The 23540-nt window shown below is 32.8% G+C and overlaps 1 protein-coding gene across 2 annotated transcripts in view; it reads right to left on the reverse strand.

The window, feature by feature from the left end:
• Positions 1-23540, reverse strand: part of LOC113391714 (lysosome membrane protein 2-like) — an 84138-nt gene that overhangs the window by 30984 nt on the left and 29614 nt on the right. The window contains exon 1 of one of the 2 annotated variants that reach the window (XM_026627771.2): positions 22889-23368. The exons of the other annotated variant lie outside the window; for it this stretch is intronic. Within the exon in view, the coding sequence (XP_026483556.1) occupies positions 22889-23156 (268 nt within the window). The 5' untranslated portion in view covers positions 23157-23368. Of the gene's footprint in view, positions 1-22888; positions 23369-23540 lie in introns of those variants that run through there. 2 annotated transcript variants of the gene reach the window in all.

Consider the following 23540-nt stretch of genomic DNA (forward strand, 5'->3'; position numbering starts at 1 on the left):
ATGATACGTATTCTGATTCAAATGAACTCAAAAGTTCTTCAAATAATAGTAGCATGGCATCTGAAGTAAAAACTAAATATTAGCTTGTATCCAACAAGAAATAAACATTTATTATTTCAGACCGGATTCAGCTATAAAGCTATAAGTCGAACTACATACGCAAGGGGGACAACATCTTAGTTTCCAAGGTTCCTTCTATATACATAAGGAATGGTTAATATTTCTTACAACACTAATGTTTTTGGGCAGTCACGAATGACGTAAACAAAACTAATCTCAAATAATAAAACAATTACGCAATAAAAATTAATTTTTGCATTGCAATTATAACATTAACATGTTTTTTATGAATTTAAAGAAGATTTCACATTGTTCATTGTACAGACACAACATAAAAAATAGTAAAAAAATATATTAATTTAATTTTTTTGAAGTCGGAGCTATAGCGTCTACCATGAGACTTTTCGCTCGTAAGATAACTCTTTTTCTTCTTAAGGATCTCCACAATGGCAAGAGCCGACATGACGAACGGAGGCGTGTGAACAATTCCGCGATCTAAGTGTCGAGGACGGCTTTTGCTGGATTTCCTAGTGGGTAATCCCACATAAATCAGTTCCTCTCAGGGCCCAGTGGCCTTATACACGTGACAAGTAGCGAGAAATTCCTATATAATGTCTAGCTGAACCTGCGGCTTGATCCGTGCGAAATTTATAAAACATAAACTTTCAACTCCCGTTCTACCCCCTTATGGGTGTAGTTCCGTAAAGTTCTTAGCGGATATCTTCACTCTGTAAGGAACCTACCTGTCAAATTTCAAGTTTGTAGGTTTTATAGATTCTGAGATCTCGTGAAATCAATGAGTGGTAATTCGATTCTATATACATATATAGATATAAAAATTGAATTCCTAGTGGTCGCCCGACGGTCGAAATTCGGCTGTAATCCATCAACAATCAAAATAACGACGCAAACTATTATTAATAACTATTCTCTTAATAATAAATTAAAAATAAATCTGCGATAATAATACCAACTCATTGTAAAAAACCGATCTAACGAATATTCTGTATCATAATAATCCGCAATTTGTTTTTCTGACCGTACTCTTTGGTATATTACTGTATAATTCCATCGTCAATTAAAATAAAAAAAACAGACGTTATTAAAAAATTGGGAAATCCGGATTTTTAAATGTGCAATTGTTTTTGCAAGTTTGTCTACGTATAATAATGTATTATAAAACTACAGACGCACTTGACAGACTAAGTGAGAAATTATTAAATATTTAGATGATTTACAAAAAATATGGTATGTTTTAATAAATTCTCTAATAATAATAATTATATTTCAATTATTTTTGAATTGTATTGATAACGCTGATATTAAATAAGAGGGTACTTTGAATTTTCTTTTCATTATTGTGAATCATGTGATTTGTAGTGAGGCTTATATAAGTGATGGAAGCTCCTTATAGAGGACTTTTTACTTTTTCCTGGAGCAGCAAGATGTTAATATTTAAGGTATGATATAATTTTGTGCCGAGAGCCGAGATGGGCCAGTGGTCAGAACGCGTGCATCTTTACCGATGATTTCGAGTTCAAACCCAGGCAGACACCACTGAATTTTCATGTGCTTAATTTGTGTTTATAATTCATCTCGTGCTCGGCGGTGAAGGAAAACATCATGAGTAAACCTGCATGTGTCTAATTTCAACGAAATTCTGCCACATGTGTATTCCACCAACCCGAATTGGAGCAGTGTTGTGGAATATGCTCAAACCTTCTCCTCAAAGGTAGAAGGCCCCCTTAGCCCAGCAGTGGGAAATTTACAGGCTGCTAATGTATGAATGTAAAAAAAAATTTTTGTGATAATGTATAATTGTTATTGCTTGTTAAATTATTGATGATATATGAATTGTGTTCTTTACAATTATCAAGATACAAATTTAGTATTAAAGTAGTTTGTGTTAATGAAAATATTAATTAAAACAATATTACGATTACTAAAGCTACTATAACGGCTAAATGAATATTTGTGTTTGATATATAATCTTATATTGTCTTATAACCTTAAAACGTAATAAACTAATAAGAAATAGAAATTACTCTTAAAATATCTTGAAATAATGTATTAAGTCTCTATAAAAGCTTAGAACTGATAGGTATCTTGATAATAGGTGATAATGGCATTCAGATAAGATAGGTAACAACAATGAAATCCTTTGTATACCTTACATTGTTGTGACCTACGAAAGAGTATGAACTTAATTATATATAATATCATACAGATGATAAAAAAAGCGTGGAGTTTTTTTATCACGACTGAGAAACTATTATGTGGTCTGCCTGCGTCTTAGAACAGACATACGTGTCTGCTTTTGTAGATATATGTATACAATAATAATATATATAAATTTCAGCCTTGCTGAAATAACGTAAATTTTTGTCAAATTTAAGTAGCTTTGAAATTATAAAAAATATAGAAGGAACCGGAGTGGGTGTCTGCCATTAAAGTTTTCAATATATTTTTTTTATATATTTTAAGATATCAAGAGGGCAGACTTGCTGCGATCACGTTTTGAAAGTCAATTTTTATGCTTTTCGACTCCATGGTCAAAGGAACCCTCGATGGGAATAGTGAACCTCCATTTCCCCAACAGCAGGTGAAGCATACCTGGCAGTAATATGGAGCTTGCTACTATACCGTAAGTCTGCCGATCACTGGCTCTTGGACTAAGATAAATACAGAGAGACTATCGCTGGTTTTTTGTGAGTATTCTGGCACTCCGCCAGAGTCCCGCTACACGTGGTGGGAATTCGTAAATGCGTACTTTAACATCAAAAAAGGGTTGCCATTTAATATATATTGAACTTATATACTGACTATTTTTTATTAATATTAACAGTAAACGTATGTTTCATTATTACAACGACGGACAGATAAATATAAAAAAATATGGGTCTATACTTTGGTTCAATTAATAATCAGAAACAATAAATCCTTTCCGAGAAATATTCCGTGTTATAAGTTATTGTCTAACAGAACAAAAAAATACAAAAAAAATAATAATCATAGCATACGCCGAGCAAAAAATCACTTCGAATCATTAATACTATACAATCTTCGAGAGATATTATTAATACAAGATTAACATGAAAAAAAAAAACACTTTGTTAATGGTTGTACAAAGGCGTCACTATAATTTTACGCGAATAAGGTCATTGTCCCTTAAGGCGCCAAATTCGATGATTGAGTTTTTTTTTTTATAAGTCGCAAGGTATTGCGATATAAGTTTTAATTCTGATTATTTTTATATTTAACTGCCTACGCAGCGCACACCAGGAAAGATGTCAGTGGGTATGTTTTTTTTTTAATATATAAGCTAGCGCTTGACTCTTAACACACCGGATGGAAAGTGATGATACAGCCTAAGGTAGGTATATTGTAGATGGAGAATATGGAAGGCCAGGAGAGTATTCCAGACCTTAGCGGTGTGTACCAGAAACTTGGAAGCAATTTGTTTCGTACGTGTTTTCAGTATGTCAACCACGGGTGCATATCTTTTCGATGCCTCGCAGTTCTGTGGTAACACCGATATGCTCGACAATTATCGTCAGATTTCATCCAATTTACAAAAAAGTTGTTGAATTTATCGCGTTTAAACACAGAAGATCGCATCGATTAGATTTTGTTTTATAACATGTAGTGACATACAGCTTAAAAAAAAGTTCTACAAAAAGAAACAGTTCCTGACGTCGAGAACAGTTTCAACTTGATGAAATGCAAAAAAAATATTCAAGTTGTGATTTTTTTTTTTGTAATTTTTGAGCACGATGACCGTACAAAATCGAGTATATTATCTTTAATTGAACGGTTAGAGAATTTAGGGTTCCGTTTTTTAAATATAAAAACCATCACAGTTATTCGCTTCTATTGCTTAACTATAATGTTCCGCCATCTTCTGTCTTTTGTTTTATAATCGGGTATTTTTTCCTGATATTATTTGGTAAGCGGATAAATGCGCCACGTGATGGTAAGTGGTTACACCACCTATGCCACGCCACCATGACCTAAGATGTTAGATCCCTTGATGACATCTAGGAATACTAGATTTAGCGATAGAATATCTGATGAGTGGATTGTACTTACTCAGACGAGCACAAAGCTCTACTACTACAAGTAAGTGAGGTTTAAGTCAAAATATATATATAAATATCTGGCCAAATATCCTGCTTGCTGTTAAAGTTCTAAAATCTATCTTAAAAATCGTAACTTGAATATGAACCGGATATAACTCCATAGTTACTTTGTTCCTCAAATATAATACATAGCATACGTTTCATTTTATACCTATATCCTGTATGGATATATATATACATATATTTTTAAAAGAAAAGAGTTTTTTTAAACAAAAAAATTAAAAGCTTAACTTCTAATCAAAGCAACGGTATAAAAATTTGTTATGAGCCAGTGTAACTACAGGCACAAGGGATAGCACATATTAGCTTCCAACGTTCTCATTGGGATTAATAAATAAATAAATAAATATTGGACAACATCACATACATTACTCTGATCCCAATGTAAGTAGCTAAAACACTTGTGTTATGGAAAATCAGAAGTAACGACGGTACCACAAACACCCAGACCCAAGACAACATAGAAAACTAAACTTTTTCTACATCGACTCGGCCGGGAATAGAACCCGGGACCTCGGAGTGGCGTACCCATGATAACTGGGGTACACACTACCCGACCGCGGAGGTCGTCAGATATTTAAATCAAAATATTTTTTATTCAAGTACGCTCATAAAATCACTTTTGAATCATCATGTTACACTTGAATTAAATGTAAACATACCACCGGTTTTAAAAGTAGATTCCACCGAAAAGAACCGGCAAGAAACTTAATAGTTACTCTTCAATCAATGGTTGATAGCTTTAATTAATTTAATAATAATTATAAGGAATGTTTAATATCTCTTACTGAGCCTATTCAAGCCACGCGTAAAGCACCACAGATAAAATAATATTTACTAAGATAAATCCATTAGTTAAATAAGATCCGTGTATCAGACAGACATACAAAAAATACGATTAATCGTGATATATTTTTTTCAGCTTTTAATAGACGCGGATGTGTTTTTGGGTCAACTTTGAACTGTCAGATTTTGCGATAAATAAATAAATTTTCTATCAACTCTCTATGCCCAAAAACTTTAAACCTGTTTCCAATCAAACATTGTTCATGTATGAATTAATTTAATCTGCAAATTTTTTTTTTACTGAACATAAATACTCTGGTTAGTTAGGCATCGGTTTGTGCTTTTAATGGCGGTTATCTACGCAGTAATCTGCAGTTAAGATTTAATAGTAATTACTGATCTTTTCGACTGGTACGTTTCGTTCGTTTTTTAAATTGAATTGTTTTATTTTTATTAGCAAATACAAAGAGCTGAGCCAAGCCGATTAAAGGTTTAACGTCTCTTCATATTTATCATGAAACTAGCGACTCGCCCCGTCTTCGCACGAGTGCAATATATTATTAATGACATTTATATTATTTTTAAAATTATAATATCCTATAGCAATCAGGAATAATGTAACTTTCTAACAGTAAAAAAAATTAATTCGATCATTAGTTACGTAAATTTTTCCGTATATACAAACAAACATATGTTACCTCTTTATAGTAGTTAGTATAGATTATGTATGTATTTAAGAAATATCCCCTGGGGATCCACCTGGACCACTTTGGGAATCACTGGTCTAGTGGCTAGCTGTTAAGGCTTCAAATTTCAAGGTCCCAAGTTCAAACTCTAGGTCGCTATAATATAACAGAAGGTACGCAATACAAACTCATATACATTTTATTCCTTTATTTATATATATTTATATATAATTCTATATTATAATTAAATCTTAGATTATCTGCGCTATATTGTATTGTTATCATCAAAATTGGTCGAGTCGTTTAGGAGTTCAATGACATACATACAGAAAAGTTATATATATATATTTGATACATTTTAAGAGAAAGTTAGTATGCATTTGTCAATTTAGTCATTGTTTTATATATTTGTCCTGTTTGTTTTTTTTCATTTTAGTGTTTCATCTTTTTGAATTTAGATAATTAATATTTATAATTCACTGAATTGCTTGTTTACTGCTATACATGAATTAGTTTTTAGTGGAAACTTGATTGGTTTGTGCACGGGTTCATTGTTATATAGTGTATGTGTTGTTTACTGTATGTTTCCCAAATAAAAAAAAAATAAAATAAAAATTTGGGAGAGAATATGTGAGGCGTACCTATACAGACGGACTTAAAAGGACCTACGAAGACAAAGTTAACTAATTCGTGACATAGCCTAAACTTATTATCAAAGTTTATTGCGTTGGAAATATTTAAGTATTCTCTGCTCTATTTTTATCCTCAACGAATCCTTTTCAAAGTTTCGATTTTCCAATTATGTTAGTATTACCGCTATTTAATTAATCGATTAAGATCATCAGGTCGAGCTATAAATATTTCGCTTCTATATTTTCTCAATAATTAATCATTGCCCAGTTCGGTGAGAAGTGTAACCGCGATCGAAGCGCCGTTATGTCCCATTTACTATACGATGTTTACATAAACAAAATAATTATAGTTTACATAAATATCTAGAAGTTTCACCAAAGATATTATTGATATTTAATTGTAACGTACAGGCTCAGAAGAACGTGCCGTGGTAACATTAAAATTTCGCCATTTTTTCGCCAGATGGTAAGTGGTCACCACCACCCATGGACAATGATGTAATAAATATTAACCATTCCTTACATTGTCAATGCGACACCGACCTTGGGAACTAAGATGTTACGTCCCTTGTGCCTGTAGTTACACAAGTCCACTCAACCTTCAAACCGGAACACAACAATACTGAGTACTGTTGTTTAGCGTTAGAATATCTGATGAATGGGTGGTACCCTACGGGCTTACACGAAGCTCTACCACCAGGTATTCCGAGCGCTTTTATAATTTGAGAAAACGTCCACATTTTTAGAAGAAGGAATGAAGATAAACAAATTTTAGATTTATTGTATTCCGTGCCATTTGTTAATAGCCCAGCTGTATTGTGACCTACTAACAGTTCTTGATTAATATGTATATATATATATATTTATAATACAACACTTAACTACTTCTATACAATTCGATTTTACTTCCAGAGTTTCGATTATAGCTTCATCGGCGTTCAAAACGTAATTTTTTCGCAAATCCATACTGAATATCATAGATTCAACTTTTTTGTTTTAATATCAACAGCCTGTCAATTTACCATTGCTGGGCTAAGGCCTCCTCTCCCTTTGAGAAGGTTTGGGGAATATTTCACTAGTGCTCCAATGCGGGTTGGTGTAATACACATGTGGCAGAATTTTGTTGAAATTAGGCACACGCAGGTTTCCTCACGATGTTTTCCTTCACCGCCGAGCACGAGATGAATTATAAACACAAATTAAGCGCATGAAAATTCAGTGTTGCTTGCCTGAGTTTGAACCCGAAATCATCGGTTAAGATGCACGCGTTCTAACCACTGGGCCATCTCGCCATCTCGGCTTCAAGATATCGACCAATGACATCGCGTCAAATGTTGTTTATTTTGCTTTCGTCCTCTTATAATTGGTGGTTTGGTATATTTTGGAAATTCGTATCAGAAAATTCGTGACGTCATAAAACGTACTTAATAACTAATTGACAAAAGATATCGTATCTAGGTTAATTACGATTCAACGTAAACAAAAGCGAAGTTTATTAATTACAATGATAACAATTTCAATACGACTAAATCGACTCGTATGATCGTATAACGAGAGCCGAGATGGCCCAGTGGTTAGAACGCGTGCATCTTAACCAATGATTTAGAGTACAAACCCAAGCAACACTGATTTTTCATGTGCTTAATTTGTGTTTATAATTCATCTCGTGCTCGGCGGTGAAGGAAAACATCGTGAGGATACCTGCATGTGTCTAATTTCAATGAAATTCTGCCACATGTGTATTCAACAAACTCGCATTGGAGCAGCGTGGTGGAATATGCTTCAAACCTTCGCATCAAAGGGAGAGGAGGCCTTAGTCCAGCAGTGGGAAAATTACAGCTGCAAATGTTATGTGTTGTTTTTATTCGTATAATCTGTTATTTTGTATGTATTTTCAACACGTGTTCGCCCGTGACTTTGATCAAGTTTTAGGGGTTGGTATTATTCACAAAATATCTTTAGAAATTATAGCATATGTGCTATTCTGATGTGTAAGCTATATTATAGTAAAGTTTCATTAAAATCTATTCAGTAGTTTTTTGTGTGAAAGAGTAACAAACATACATACATATAAACTTTAGCTTTTATTATTTTATTTTATTAGGAAGGATTAACGATCCAAATATTCGTGTCTTATGTCAATTTTTTTTTTGTCCCAATTGCTGTCGAAACTCTTGGCCTTTGGAGTAGTAGTACAAAAGGCTTAATTAAAAGTGTAACGCCTCTTCTTATTGCCTCCACTCGTGACAGGAGTGCTGGTTCGTTTTTAGCCCAGAGGATCGGAATTGAGATTCAACGGGGAAATGCTGCTAGCATTCTTGCCACCATTCCACGCGGTTAAAAGACGCGGAAGATTTATACAGTAACTAGTATTTATAATTCATATTTGTATATATTTAAGGACTCAATATTAATAATTCTGATAATGTAAGGATTGATCACGTAAAATATTATTTTAATAGCTTAATTCGTTTCGATAACGGATTAAATATTAGTATTTAAACTACACTTTGCAATATGTAAAGTGTTTAAATTGAAACAATGAGTTAATCTCTAAAACAACGCCAGAAACGTCAATGAATTTGAGTAGTAAAATAAAAAAAAACCCGTTATGTTACGAATAAGATAATATCGTACGAAAATAGTTTTAATTTCAAATCTTCGAACATCAAGTTTCGCGTTGAATTTCGGGTTATGTAGATTACAAAGTCACGTTTACGTAAACGTCCTTTTATTCAAACACGTTTTGTATTCGTATAAATTGTGTGTATTTTTTTTTATATATATATATATAATGTAAATAATTATTCAGCACACTTAGCTAAAAAGGTTTTAAGACGTGAGTTTTTATGCTGATTTAATATCATTTTTTTTTATACGCAATATATTTATATCTCACACAGTTTGGCAATAAACAATGATATAAGTTTTGTATGTGCATTGTTTTATGTAATAATATCTTCCTGACTGATTGTGCCAATGGTGCCCAACTTCAAGGGAGACCAGCTAAATGCGGGACAAGTGTCCAAGTAAACGGAAAGAGGTGAATTCCTATTCCCTAAGTTATTACTTTGGGAAGAGTAATTCACCTCTTTCCGCTTATTAGTTATTACTAATAGTAATCAGTTCAGGTGTGTAACTACAAGGGTTTTCTTCTGGACTCTGAAGTTGGAAGTGTACATATACATATATATATATATATTATGTATTTAAAGTCAGTGTAGGCCACGTCATCCAAGAAGACGACTAGCTCGAAGTCCAGCGAAGATCTGTTGATGTTCAGTTATAAAATAAAACTTTTAAACACCCAAATTTATAAAATTTATTGGCAACTGTGGATGGTATAAACTTAAATAAAAAAAAATGTTATAATCGAAGCAGATACATTGAAAAATAAACTCAGTTATAAAATAATAAAAAAATAAAACAAAAGCAAAGCAACTCGTCTGGCGAGTTATATTTAAAATATTGTCTTCCAGTAAATATTCGTTTAGAAACCTAATGATTGTTATTATAAAAAAAAAAAACATCGTTCAGAAATCCTCTTACACGTTAAAGAACGTGACATTTATTTCAATTGTTAATTTCTCAAAGTTCGTCCGGGGAGTGATTAATATTATGCTAAATTATCACGTAACGACACTCAATTCAGTTCATTAGGTATTTGAATAATTAAACTGTCGTTTGCATTAATCGAGTATATACAAATATGTTCGAAGTGCGTGTCTGTCACAAATTTTATTTTCGGTATAAGGACAAAATTCAGAAGTTCGTTGTATCACTAAAAACTCATTAATGGATTTTGGATGTTGGTAATGAGTATAGTTTTTTTTATGATATAGGTAGTCGGACAAATAGGCCATCTGATGTTAAGTGGTCACCACCGCCCATAGACAATGGCGCTGTAATAAATATTAACCATTCCTTACATCGCCAATGCGCCACCAACCTTGGGAACTAAGATGTTATCCCTCGTGCCTGTAGTTACACTGGCTCGCTCACCCTTCAAACCGAAACACAACAATACTGATTATTGCTGTTTAGCGGTAGAATATCTGACGAGTGGGTGTTACCTACCTAGACGGGCTAGCATAAAGCCCTACGACCAAGTATATTAAAAAACTCTCCTGCCGGAAAACACGTAAATATGTTGCTCTCAAATTCAAGTCGAAATACTTTGTTTATGCAAACGACTTGTACGGGTATACCTACCTACATCTTGTTTTATCTTAAATGTCTTTGTTATGAGAGTGAGGGCATATAGAATGTACCTCTGTTCGCGCACATACTTATATTATACTTAACTTAACTTTACCGTTTCATAAATTCAAATCATTTGTAATAAATACATTGATAAAGAAGGCATATTATTCGATACAAGATTATATAGATGATAAAAAAGCGTGGAGTTAATGCTCGTTGACTTCCAGGCAGGAGACATAACATACATATATAATTGTATTCAACTAACATGACTGTAGTTTTAGATGTTGAAAAAGAGTAACTACTGAGTTTCTTGCCGGTTCTTCTCGGTAGAATCTACATTACGAACCGGTGGTAGCTTTACTTTAAATAGTTTGTTAAATGACGATTCAAAAGTGCTTGTAAAAGCCTACTTGAATAAAGTATATTTTGATTTTGATTTTGATCGCCGTGGACGAAACCTATCAGGATAAGTGTATAACACGACACTATTGATGTGTGTATGAGTGTATGTATGTATTGCGTGCTAGTTTTACCACAGACCAATCATTAAAAAGATCTAATGTACTGATTGAGTTTTTAATTCTGATATTTAAAATTGGAAAGTCGGCTTGTCACGCTTTTACGTCATCGTAAGTGAATCGATGATCATGATTGTACACACGTTTTCAGAGATACATAAATATACCTAATACCTAACCTGACACCCCTTAAATGCGGTAGAAAACGGGAAAACTGGTAACATTAAAAAAAAATTAGTAAATTTGATTACTTTATTTATACGTTCAATATTAATTTAAATGTAACATAGCAAAAGGTAAATTCTTACCGGGTCCACTATTTTTTTTTTTTTTTTATTTAAAGGCATAGGCAACATCGTGAACGTACATTGGTATTATTATTTTTTCTGTGCGAATCAATTTATCTGTGTCTGTTAACAATGAATAATTATAAAATTCTTGCATGTTTTTAAATATTCAATATACGCCACGAGTAGATATTTATCTGGAAGTTAGATAGAAATTGATTTGAATGGAATACTGCTCTCCTCTTTAGAAGGCTTCGAGGCTATTCCACCATAATGGGGTAATTCTACAAACATATTAAAGTTATGACACGTTAAAATAAAACTCATCATAACTGAGGGTCAATTCTGTTGATTTATATCAGTTATAGTTAATCATATAAAAAGCTGAGATGGTGCAATGGTTAGAACGCGTACATCTTAACCGATGATTGCGAGTTCAAACCAAGCCAAGCACCACAGAATTTTCATGTGCTTAATTGTTTATAATTCATCTCGTGCTCGGCGGTGAAGGAAAACATCGTGAGGAAAGCATGTGTCTAATTTCAACGAAATTCTGCCACATATGTATTCCATCAACCCGCATTGGAGCAGCGTCGTGGAGTATGTTCCAAACCTTCTCCTCAAAGGGAAAGGAAACCTTAGCCCAACAGTGGGAAATTTACAGGCTGATAATGTAAAAAAAAAAAAAAAAATAATTACTATAGAAATGACAGATGGAGTGCACGGAACGTTATAGTGACGCAACAAAAGTGAATACAAATTCCCGATATTGCATTCGTTCCATCTTTACCTTTATAATCTGAGATAACACACTTAAGCATACACTAGTAAATAATCATTTCCTTATATAAAGGTTAAATGAAAAACTACTAAACCAAAATACATTAAACTTATACCAGAAGTTGCAACGAGTTTCGGAGAAGGTTTTGTATATAAAAATGGAATGGTTTAAGTTACGTAGAAGGGTATAGGTGAGTTTTTATCACGAAAATCATCCCTTAAAGGTGTGAAAAGTAGAAATTTGTGTAGGGAATCAATCAACGTATATATCTTCGCAGTTATAAAAACATACACCACGAAAAATACATGTGTTTAATATGGCCTTTTATATCTCATTCGAAGTATATTGAAATTGAGATATTCTATTGCACAATGTAGCTCTTTATTTTTTACAGTAATAATCAACCAGAGACACAGATACAACATAAGAAAATACAGATAATATAAAGTTACATTCTTGTAAGTGCTGCCCTCTGACAGGTCAACCGAATCTTATTTTAATATGTTAAATAAAATTATACATTTAACACATAGTAAAACAGTGTTTACGCCTCACTCTCAAACAGATAAATTATACATTTTTATAATATACTAGTTGCCGACCGCGGCTTTGTTTTAGCGATTGGACGTCAGGTTTAAACAGGTCGTCCTGTGCTCGTGGGGTTCAATCTTGCTTTATAACAAATTTCATCAAATTCGGGTCAGTGATTCGAAAAAACAGACAGACGGACAGTTACTTTTGGTTTGATGATATTAGTATAAATGTACACTAAATTATTTGTCTAGTTCAATTAGAAATTGGAAGTAAATCAAAGTAAACAAGTTTGACATTGAATTGCTACGATATCATTGTTTTTGTTTCAGTTATTTCAGCAAAAAAACTTGGTTTAATTTCGACGAAGTTGCTATCGGAACTTTTAAAGTAAATCTATGTATATGTTACTGTAAAAGCTCGAACTACGGTAAATCTTAATATTTTCCAGTAAAACCTAAGATTTACCGTATATATAAATGTCAAGTCGAATAAGGTTGTATTATATCAAAATAAATATTAATAGATTGTCTGAAGTGCATTAATAAAGCTGAGCAATTAGGAAATCTATATAATCTTGTATTGAATAATATGACCTTTTTCCCAATGTATTTTTTCAAATGAACTTTATGAACTACGCTTCGTTACGTAACGCGTTACGGCGCCAGTTAATTTTTACAAATGAAACTAGTGATTGCGGCAACTTAAATTTTCTATATTAAATATTTAAATCGACTTAGATTAGTTTAAGTTATCTGTAGGGCGTCCCGAGACGCACGTGTATTTTTTATACGTTTAGATATGGTGTTGCACCACTAAAGAACAACAAAAAACGAACCAATTTTATTGTCTTGGTGTGCGTGAGAGCTACGCTACCAAATGTCATATTGCTACTGAATTTTCATCGAAGCGTTCTTTGCTTAAATAAACAAAGGGTATATAATAAAGATTATTAATTGATACTTCTAATTTTACTGGTGCCAAGCTTGGTAGACTTGCTACCAATCGCAATCCAATTTATAATTCAGTACTTTTTTATAAAGAAAATTGGTAGGATTGGTCATATGTAGGCACCGTAAGTAACATTAACCATTCCTCGCGTCACCAACCTTGGCAACTAAGATGTTATGTCCCTTGTGCCTTAGGAGGTACTTGTGTAGCTATTAATAATTTCGATCTATAAATATTTATCTATCATGAATATAAATAATTCTTATGCAAATACGAAAACATATTCTTATGGCAATACAAAGTTCAATTATGAAGTATTTAATTAATTAAACTTGCGTTAAATCCTGTTATTATAATTTTATAGTATGTTTTTTTTTAAATTATATAACACCACGAGCCACCACGAGCCACCCGAGTAACATAAGTGGTCACCACCGCCTTAGACAATAGCGCTGTCAGAAATATCAACCACTTCTTACATCGCCATTTCGCCACCTTGGGAACTAAGATGTTTTATATAAGTACTTAATACTAAGCACTGTTGTTTGGCGGTAGAATATCTGATGGGTGGGTGGACAGGGTACAGACGGTTGCACAAAGCCCTACCACGAAGAAAATGTTTCAAATAAATCATGATACTTTGTAGTTAAAAAGCTTCAAGTTAATTCTCCTTATAAACGCATGTAACCTTTTTAATATTCCTTCATTTAAATCAAACTTAAACAAAACGCATTTTCAAGGCTCTATTGACAATATAAAACACTTTCTAGGAATAACTATGATCTTGATATTAACCGTTATCGCTTATCCAAATTCAAAGTGTCTCTTCTTGGTGGTAGGGCTTTGTGTAAGCCCGTCTGGATAGATACCACCCACTCATCAGATATTCTACCGCCAAACAGCAGTACTCAGTATTGTTGTGCTCCGGTTTGAAGGGTGAGTGAGCCAGGGTAACTTCCCAAGGTTGGTGGTGCATTGGTGATGTAAGGAATGGTTAATATTTCTTCCAACGCCATTGTTTATGGGCGGTGGTGACCATTTACCATCAGATGGCCCATTTGCTCGTCCGCCTACCGATATCATAAAAAAAAAAACTTTTAAATTGATAAGCTGATACTTCAATTTAAGTTTTAATGTAATGTTTTATTTTTCTTTTAACTTCTCGTCGTATCTGTATTTAATCTGCTTAATAGTGCTGTTTACTCCTGTACTTGAACCACCTAACTGGTAAACCTTAACTGATTGAACTCGACAATGTGTATTTAGTGTTTATCTTTCGTTTCAGCTAAAGATAGATAAAAGATCTCGGCGTCCTTTGTTCAAGCTCATTTTGGGCAGATATTACACCTTTTAATACAACAATATATATTCAAATTGATAAGTTATTAAACCGAGTCATAATATTATTCATGTAATTTGGTATCTATTATTGCTTAAATATATTTATATTGATGTCATATCCACGTGAATTCCTTATTTATGTACCGGACTTGTAAATAAAACAACTTAAGGCTTTTGAATGGAAAATTATATAGAACCTGTTGTATGTTATGAGCCGAGACGACCCAGTGGTTAGTACGCGTGAATCTCAACCGATGACTTCGCGTTCAAACCCAGGCATGCACCACTGAATTTTCATGTGCTTAATTTGTGTTTATAATTCATCTCGTGCTCGGCGGTGAAGGAAAACATCGTGAGGAAATCTGTATGTGTCTATTTTCAACGAAATTCTGCCACATGTGTATTCCACCAACCCGCATTGGAGCAGCGTGGTGGAATATCCTCCAAACCTTCTCCTAAAAAGGGAGAGGAGGCCTTATCCCAGCAGTGGGAAATTTACAGGCTGTTAATGTATGTTATATGGATATATCTAGTTATGATTCATATTCGATGTTTAAATATATTTTTTTTATATATTGAAGATAATGTTCTAGGCATAACTGTCATTCAATCTCGTCAGTACGTAACGGCTTTCTCCTATCATAACTAAAGGCACTCATACAAGATATACTAGGATCATTAGTTGAAAATGAAAATTATTTTAAGATGGTTATTTTAAATGTTCTGAACTATAAAATTTAATATTCAATATAATAAATCATAATTATGAGAAAAATATCGTGTACAATAAAAACAAAAGTAGAATAAGTTGCTGTCCGCAGGTTTGCTCACATTTTAGGAGTTGGTCGTCAGCTGGGCATAAAAAGTATCTTGTCCTCCCTTGGAGTTCAAACTTGTTTTATAAAAAAAAAAATATAAAATTCGGTTTGGTCGTGTAAGAGCCTGAGAATCCGTCTGTCTAAACGCGATAAACTCCACAACAAACATGGAAGTTGAATGATATACATATTGTTAAGGTTTTAATAAACTATACTATTATTATAAATGTGGAAGTGACTGTCTGTATGGTGCTCTTTCGCACACAAACCGCTGAAACGAATTTGATTAAATTTGTTATGAAGATTGAACTCCAAGGAAGGACGTTGCACTTTTTATTTCCTAACACCTGACGACCGACCTCTAAAAACTTTAAATAAACCATACATTTCGATGTTCTACGTCTGTCGAATATACTGTGATGATCAGTTTTTATGCTTGGCGATATGTTTTTTTTTTTTTATCTTCAATTTATATTCAAAACAGATTATTTTACGGGCTGTATAAAGTTGTATTCCGTCATTTATACCGAGATTCCGTTAGACGAGTAGTAATTAAGTATTTTATAATGAATACTAATAATATATATATTAATATTGATTTACTTGTTGGTATGGCTTTGTGCAAACCCGTCTGGGTAGGTACCAGCCACTCATCAGATATTCTGCCGCCAAGCAGCAATATTTGTCTTTGTTGTGTTCCGGTTTGAAGGGTGAGTCAGCCAGTGTAACTCAGCATTAGTAACTTAAAAGTTGTTGTGGTTTTTTATTTTTAATCTGTCGGTATGTATATTTTATCTGTGACAAGTTGTTATAAGGCTTCTCTTTACATTGATACGAAATGTTTATATGTTAAAAATAAATACATAATGTATCTTTTATGTTTGGTTACATTTAAATAGCTTACCATTTTTGAATCTATGCTTATATTATAAATTCGAAAGTAACTCTGTCTGTTTCGTAATTTCACGGCCACACCACTGAACCGATTTTGATAAAATTTGTTATGGCAAACTTGAACCCCAAGGAAGGACTATCTATACATGACACTTGACAACCCCTGTACCCCGAGATATAATAAACATAAGAGGTATTTTGCTATGGCTTATGATACCACTGGGGGGTGGGCTGGTTCTATAATGGGTCTGATAATAAGGATTGCAAATCCTTGGCAAAATTTACTTGGTGGTAGGGCTTCGTGTTTGTCGGCCTGTGTAGGTACCGTGCACTCATCATGTAAACTACCAATAAACAGCACTACTTATATTATAGTGTTCTCATTTGAAGGGCGAGTGAGGCAGTGTAACTACAGGCACAAGGGACATAACACTTAGTTTCCAATGTTAATATTATTTCAAGGGCCAATATCGAACGAAATGTTGATTAAATTAAATATTATCATTTACTGGCACAATCAGTAATATGACAAAATATTAAAAAAAAAAAAAATTAAGATATTTTAGAATTGTATATTAAGCCAGTTCCACACTAACTGAATTACTGCAAATACTATTGACGCTGGTGACGATAGAAAACAATTTAGTTTTGTTTTCGTTGATGAACTCATGAGAGCTATTTATATTTGTTCGATTAATGAAGTTTGATCTGAATAATTATGTACTTTAATTATAGCTTAAAGGATAACTTAAATAATGCTTATGTAAAAATAGTAATGATGTTTTTATTTATAACTTGTTTTGTTACTCGAATACGACGACATAACACTTTATAAGAATCCATAATGTGATATCATTTACATAATGATATCCAAGTCCAAAGGCCCTACTTATATGAATAGAGAAAAATATAGACTAATTTACATAACCCCCCCCCCCATCAATCTACATGCGATTCGATGTGTTTTACTATTTCCGAAACTTACATAATAATTTTTTTTTATGTTATAGGTGGCAAACGAAGAGGAGGCTCACCTGATGGAAAGTGACTGACACCGCTCATGGACATCTGCAACACCGGGGGGCTTGCAGATGCGTTGCCGGCCTTTAAGAAAGGAGTACGTTCTTTTTTTGAAGGTTTCCAACGGAGTCGGAAAAAAGGTAACAAAAAAAACTTTTTTTTCGGTTCGGTTCGGATTGTACATTTTTCCGAGAAGAACCGGCAAGAAACTCAAAGTCCTGCCAAGAAATTATCAAATACTAGTCCACGCTTTTTTATGATTAATATAATCTTGTATAATATACCATAGAAAACTACTCGAGCAATGTCAAGATTAGTTAGTTGTCTATAACTTTTCTAACCGTGTATGCTGCGGAGCTGAGTTATCCTGTTAGGGACGACTACTAAACTTAATCAGAAAACAAAATTCTTGCCGGTTCTTCTTACTAGAATCTACATTTCGAACCGGTGGTAGTTTCACTTAATATAGTTTGTTATACGACGATTCATAAGTGCTTGTAAAAGTCTACTCGAATAAAGTGACAAAATATCCGTGAAGTTTCTTTTATTGCATATGTACGGGCAAATGAGCCAACACGGCCCGTAGACATTGGCGATGTAAGATTTTCAACAATTCCTTACATCGCCAATGCACCACCAACCTTGGAAACAAATGTCATATCCCTCGTGCCTGCAATTAAACTCACCTTTCATTTTGGCGGTAGAAGAAATGATCAGTGGACTTGCCAAAGCCCTGCCACCAAGTAGTCTAATCTTATATATTAATAGCGTAAGGCGATTTTTGTCCCAGTGATTATTTATAGGTAGATAGCTGCACATAAAAAATCGTGAGAAAGATGTGCTGAAAAATAAAGAGGATCCTTGATTCCATTTTACTAAATTGTTACGATTTAACAAAGAAATAAGTTATTAGCCGACAAGAGAACAGCTGTATAAGGATAAAAAAAATCAAAAAGGTGCGAACCTAGTACGACATACGTTGTTCTTTATTGTGTTTTAATAAAAAAAATAACTTTAAATAATGTGTTAGTGGCGAAGATGCTTTTAACACAACGATAGTTAATGAAAACGTTTATCTCGTAACGAGTTTACCGCGGGCGAGCCACTGGTATACAATAAATAGTATTGATATATTTTCCAATTTAATTAACGTCTTTATATTTATAACGGCTACGTATAACATACAACAACATACTAAATTATAGTCTAGTGCGTTTAATATATCTGCTGTAACTTGAAGTACTTATATTTATCTTTATGCTCACTATGGGTATTACTCGGTGGCTTTGTACCAGTCAAGGCTACCTCATAAATTCTACCTAAAACTTAGTATAGTTAGTTCTGTGTGAAGGAATGAGCCAGTCTTACGAGGGACGTAACTTAGTTCCAAAATTTGGCAGCTCATTGGGTATTTAGGGATCAGTTCAAAAATATAATCGTGCTATTGACGGTGGTAACCACTTACCATCAGGTGGTGGTACATTTGCTAACTCCCCACCTTTATTATAAAAAAAGGTTAAACAACATGACAGACGAAACTAGTTAAATCCTCATAATAAACATTTACATACAAAAAAACAAGTTTAATTCTTGTATTAGATACCTCCAACCAATGGTTTTGTAGAAATGATAACAATGTTTTTATGGGTTTAAAATATGTTATATATATCAATGAGGCGTTAAACTAGGAGACCCCGTATCTTAGGAGACAGTGACATCCCAATCAATACCTACATTTGTTAGACTAATTATTAAGTTTAAATTTTATGTTCAAGTATAAAAAAATAGCCAAGCTAATGTGGAAAATAATTTTATATATTATCTGTATATGATATAACAAATAAAAACGCATATGTGTGTGTTCAAGTACAAAGATAGTATTCTGTTTTTTCATAGTTTATTTCATTTAGCAGGATAACTTGATTTATTAAACTTCATCATCATCATCCTCCTGCCCTTATCCCAATTTTTACTTGGGGCCAGCGCAGCATGTCTTCTTCTTCCATACTTCTCTGTCGGACGTCAACTCACAAGTAACATTCTTTCTAACCATATCGTCTTTCACACAATCCATCCATCGTTTCTTTGGTCGTCCCCTACCTCTATATCCATCCACATCCATTCTCCAAACCTTTCTCACAACATGGTCCTCATTCCTTTATTAAACTTAAATAACATATTTACTTATAGAATAGTTCAGTAAAGTGTTAGTATACAATTATAAAGCGGTACATTAAAAAAAAACCAATTAAGACGTTGTTATTCCAGAAAACTCTAATGACGTTTTATTTAAACAAAAACAACATCACAAACAGTTTAGCCTGGTCATATTTAATTAGAAATTAATCGTGAAAATCATTACTGATCCATTGTTTTATTTATTATCGAATCTATTTTATATTAAATCGTGATATAATTAATAATTAATAAGTCTTAAATAAATGTGTCTGTCTACCGGAAAAATATACTAAGCCAAAACTTTTACTAGGTGACAGGTCTATGAGTGTTCGGGTGGACGTTTGTAAGACAATCACGTGAGAACGGCTGAGCGGATCCAAATGAAATTTAACACAGAGATAGGTTATTGTCTGGAATGCGATAAAGGTATTTTATCTGTATCCAGTCCGAAGTATGATTACATGCATATGTAGCCTATTCCAATGGAAGGAGGAAAAAATATAAACAAACCACAGATTTACGCATGAAATGCGATTTGTTAATATCACAGCGATATTGTGCACTACTAAGAGTTTATTAATACTAAGATATTATTAATATATCTTTATTTATAATACAACACTATTACACTTAACTACTTATTTCCACTTTACTTCCAAAATTCCGATAACAGTTTCGTCGACGTTTAAAACTCAATTTTTTCGCAAGTCCATAGTGAATATAAAATAACCAAGCTCTCGACCAATGATATCGCGTCGATTTACTGTCAAATGTTGTTTATTTGTTCTTTTTTTTCCTGTTATGGTTGGAATAGATTATATATAGCTGCTCTTTGCAGTTAATTTGTGAAGATAAGCTTCAATTTCATGTCCTTAAAATGGACTAATTTAGACTAATATCGTGACAACGTTGTTTGTGAATATTGAATAAGTTCAATCCAGAAGCACCGGAAGTCTGGTGCAGGCCTAATACTTACAACTTTTCCGACGGGATTGTTATACAACTAAGTATGACTTTAAAATACAACAATTTGCAACTAAGGACCTTGGGCTCAGATGTATTTTAATTCTACTTAACATAAAAATTTTCGTTCGTAAAAAAAAACCGAATTTAACAACAATCTTAATTCATACTAATTATGAACAAGACACGGTCTGTCTATTTTTTTTGTTTCAGGAAATAAAATTAGTAAACGATAAAAAAGCATGGGAAAATTCCACGCTTATAATATTTTTCGTTACAAATTCAAACTGAAGAACTTTGTTTATGTAAATTACTTTATACATACTTCTTGATTTATATTAAATGATTTAATTAATATTTTTTTTTTTTGACTTTGTATCCTTGGTTTGAGAGTGAGGTATTAGAGTGCATCTGTGCTTTGCACACACTTGTGCACTATACTGTCCTGCGTAGTTGGATGGTCTCCCTTGATTTGTCATCGTGACTGAAATCGTTCGGGACCAGATCTTCATATTCGAAAACAATACTAGACGAATTCACAAAAATAATTAATTAAATATATTGTTTTTAATAATTTCCTCTAATATTATAATAAAAATATAAAAATTCAAACCCGTTGCCAAAATTTGCCATTTAAAAAAGTAACGAATTCTCCAGTTTACAGTCTAATCAAAGAGTACTTAAATAAATCAGCCTTAGCGAAACAGGACGTTATTAAAAAAAAAAAGTATCAAAATGAATAAACATATCGCCTTATGGATTATTTATATTCCTTTTTTAAATCCACAACAAAATCAATGAAAAACAGTTCAAGGTCGTACCTATGTACATTTTTAACATTATATAATTAATCTGAATTTAAGTATATATGTATTATAAATATTTGCCACTGTTTACGGTTTAGCAAAATCTAATTACTGCTTAGATATATAATATGTACCTTATATGTATATTTGTATATTAATATTGATTGACTTCGATATTGATTTAAAAGACAATAATTTTATACTGTTGAGTTATTCCGTAAAAAGAAACTCGACTCACCGCAGAACACGATCGTGATATGCCACATGCGACATTGATTATAAGAATTATCAAATTTATATGACACACGCATCAAAATGGCGTATCCTCGTACGTCGCGTGTCAACATTTAACGAGTGAGATACGAAACGAACGAGTGAGATGAGATACGAATCGCACTGCATATACAGACAGGACAACGTGATTGCTAATAATAACTAATATTATAATTGAAAAAAATGTTTATTTATTGTATTATTAAGCTTTAACATCTTAACTATCAAACTAATCCTTTACGAAATTATGTACATACGTTGTCAGGGGCACAGAAAATGAGATTCAGTACTTAACAACTGTCACACGCGTGAAGCCGCGGATTGAAACGAGTGTTTTATATATATCTGGTCATATCCTTTACTCGCGTTTTAGGGATTGGTCGAATTATAAAAAATCCTTTGTCTTTCCTTGGAGTTCAAGCTTGATTCATAGTGAATTTCATCAAATTCAGTGCAATGGTTTGGCGATAGACAGGGTTGTTTTCGCATTTATAATACAACGAAATAAATACGTATTTCTACTAGTATCCTTATTAAACAGAGGAAAAATTACAATGTCTAATAATAGTATTTACATTACATAACGATAAATAAATAACACGCTGTAAATTAATTGATCTATCATAAATATATAACTACTGTAACCTTCATGTTGATTTGTTACAAAAATCTAAATATCCGGATGAAAATGTTCCACTGAAATCGATTTTGTCATGATTATTATTTGCTATTAGACGAATGAATGGATCGAACGATTAATATGGAATTTTAATGACTTTTTTTATATCGCTAAATAAATTAATCTTTTAAGCTAATATTCCAAATCGATGGCATAATTTTTAGAATAGTTATACAAAATACACAATTAATAATATTTGAAGAAATATATAATAAATTTATTAAATGGTGATGATTGCTTATTTATAAATTTTATGTTCAAATTAAATTTAAATTACAAAAAGAAAAATGTTCCAAAATTAAAAAAAAAAATCTATAAAAAGTAATTCTAATTACTTACGTTTTGGTTGCCGACCTTTATGTCCACTCCTTCTTCTTTTAAATAACCGATTTATAATTTCATCTTTACGTTCATTGAAATCCAGATCATCGTTAAATTTGTTACTTAATCCTTCACATTCGGATATATTAATTTCAAACGCCGACGTATCGATATCAGCTTTATTTAACCGATTATTCGTCAGGTCCTTTAATTCCTTCTCATTCGAGTTAACTGACGCATATTGCCTTCCCGTAACTCTGTTCCAAATTTGAACCAAGTCTTTCATTTTTTTAAAAAAACATAACACTATCACACTAAATAAAAAAACACTCGACACAAACCACGTTTAAAATTTTTTTTTATCGACACTGGATCTTTTAATTGTCACTTTCAAACGTGCGTGTTCTTTTTTTAAATTAAAATCTAATAATGACAGTTTTATGTTTTCGCGCGCTTTGACGTCATTCAAATGTCATCGCGGACCTGCATTGTATGCTGTCGATCATGAAATGGCTTGCCTACCTTATATTACGTTTATATATAAAATTTCGCCCGGTTTCCGGCTGTGTGCGTGTCGTGTATCGTCGTGTATATGTGTGTGTTTATACCAGTTTATATTGCGGATTACGCAAAATTGATCTCAATACAAGTTTATGGTCACTGTCAAGTT

The sequence above is a fragment of the Vanessa tameamea genome, chromosome 30, assembly GCF_037043105.1.
Source record: "Vanessa tameamea isolate UH-Manoa-2023 chromosome 30, ilVanTame1 primary haplotype, whole genome shotgun sequence".
NCBI classification, from domain to species: domain Eukaryota; kingdom Metazoa; phylum Arthropoda; class Insecta; order Lepidoptera; family Nymphalidae; genus Vanessa; species Vanessa tameamea.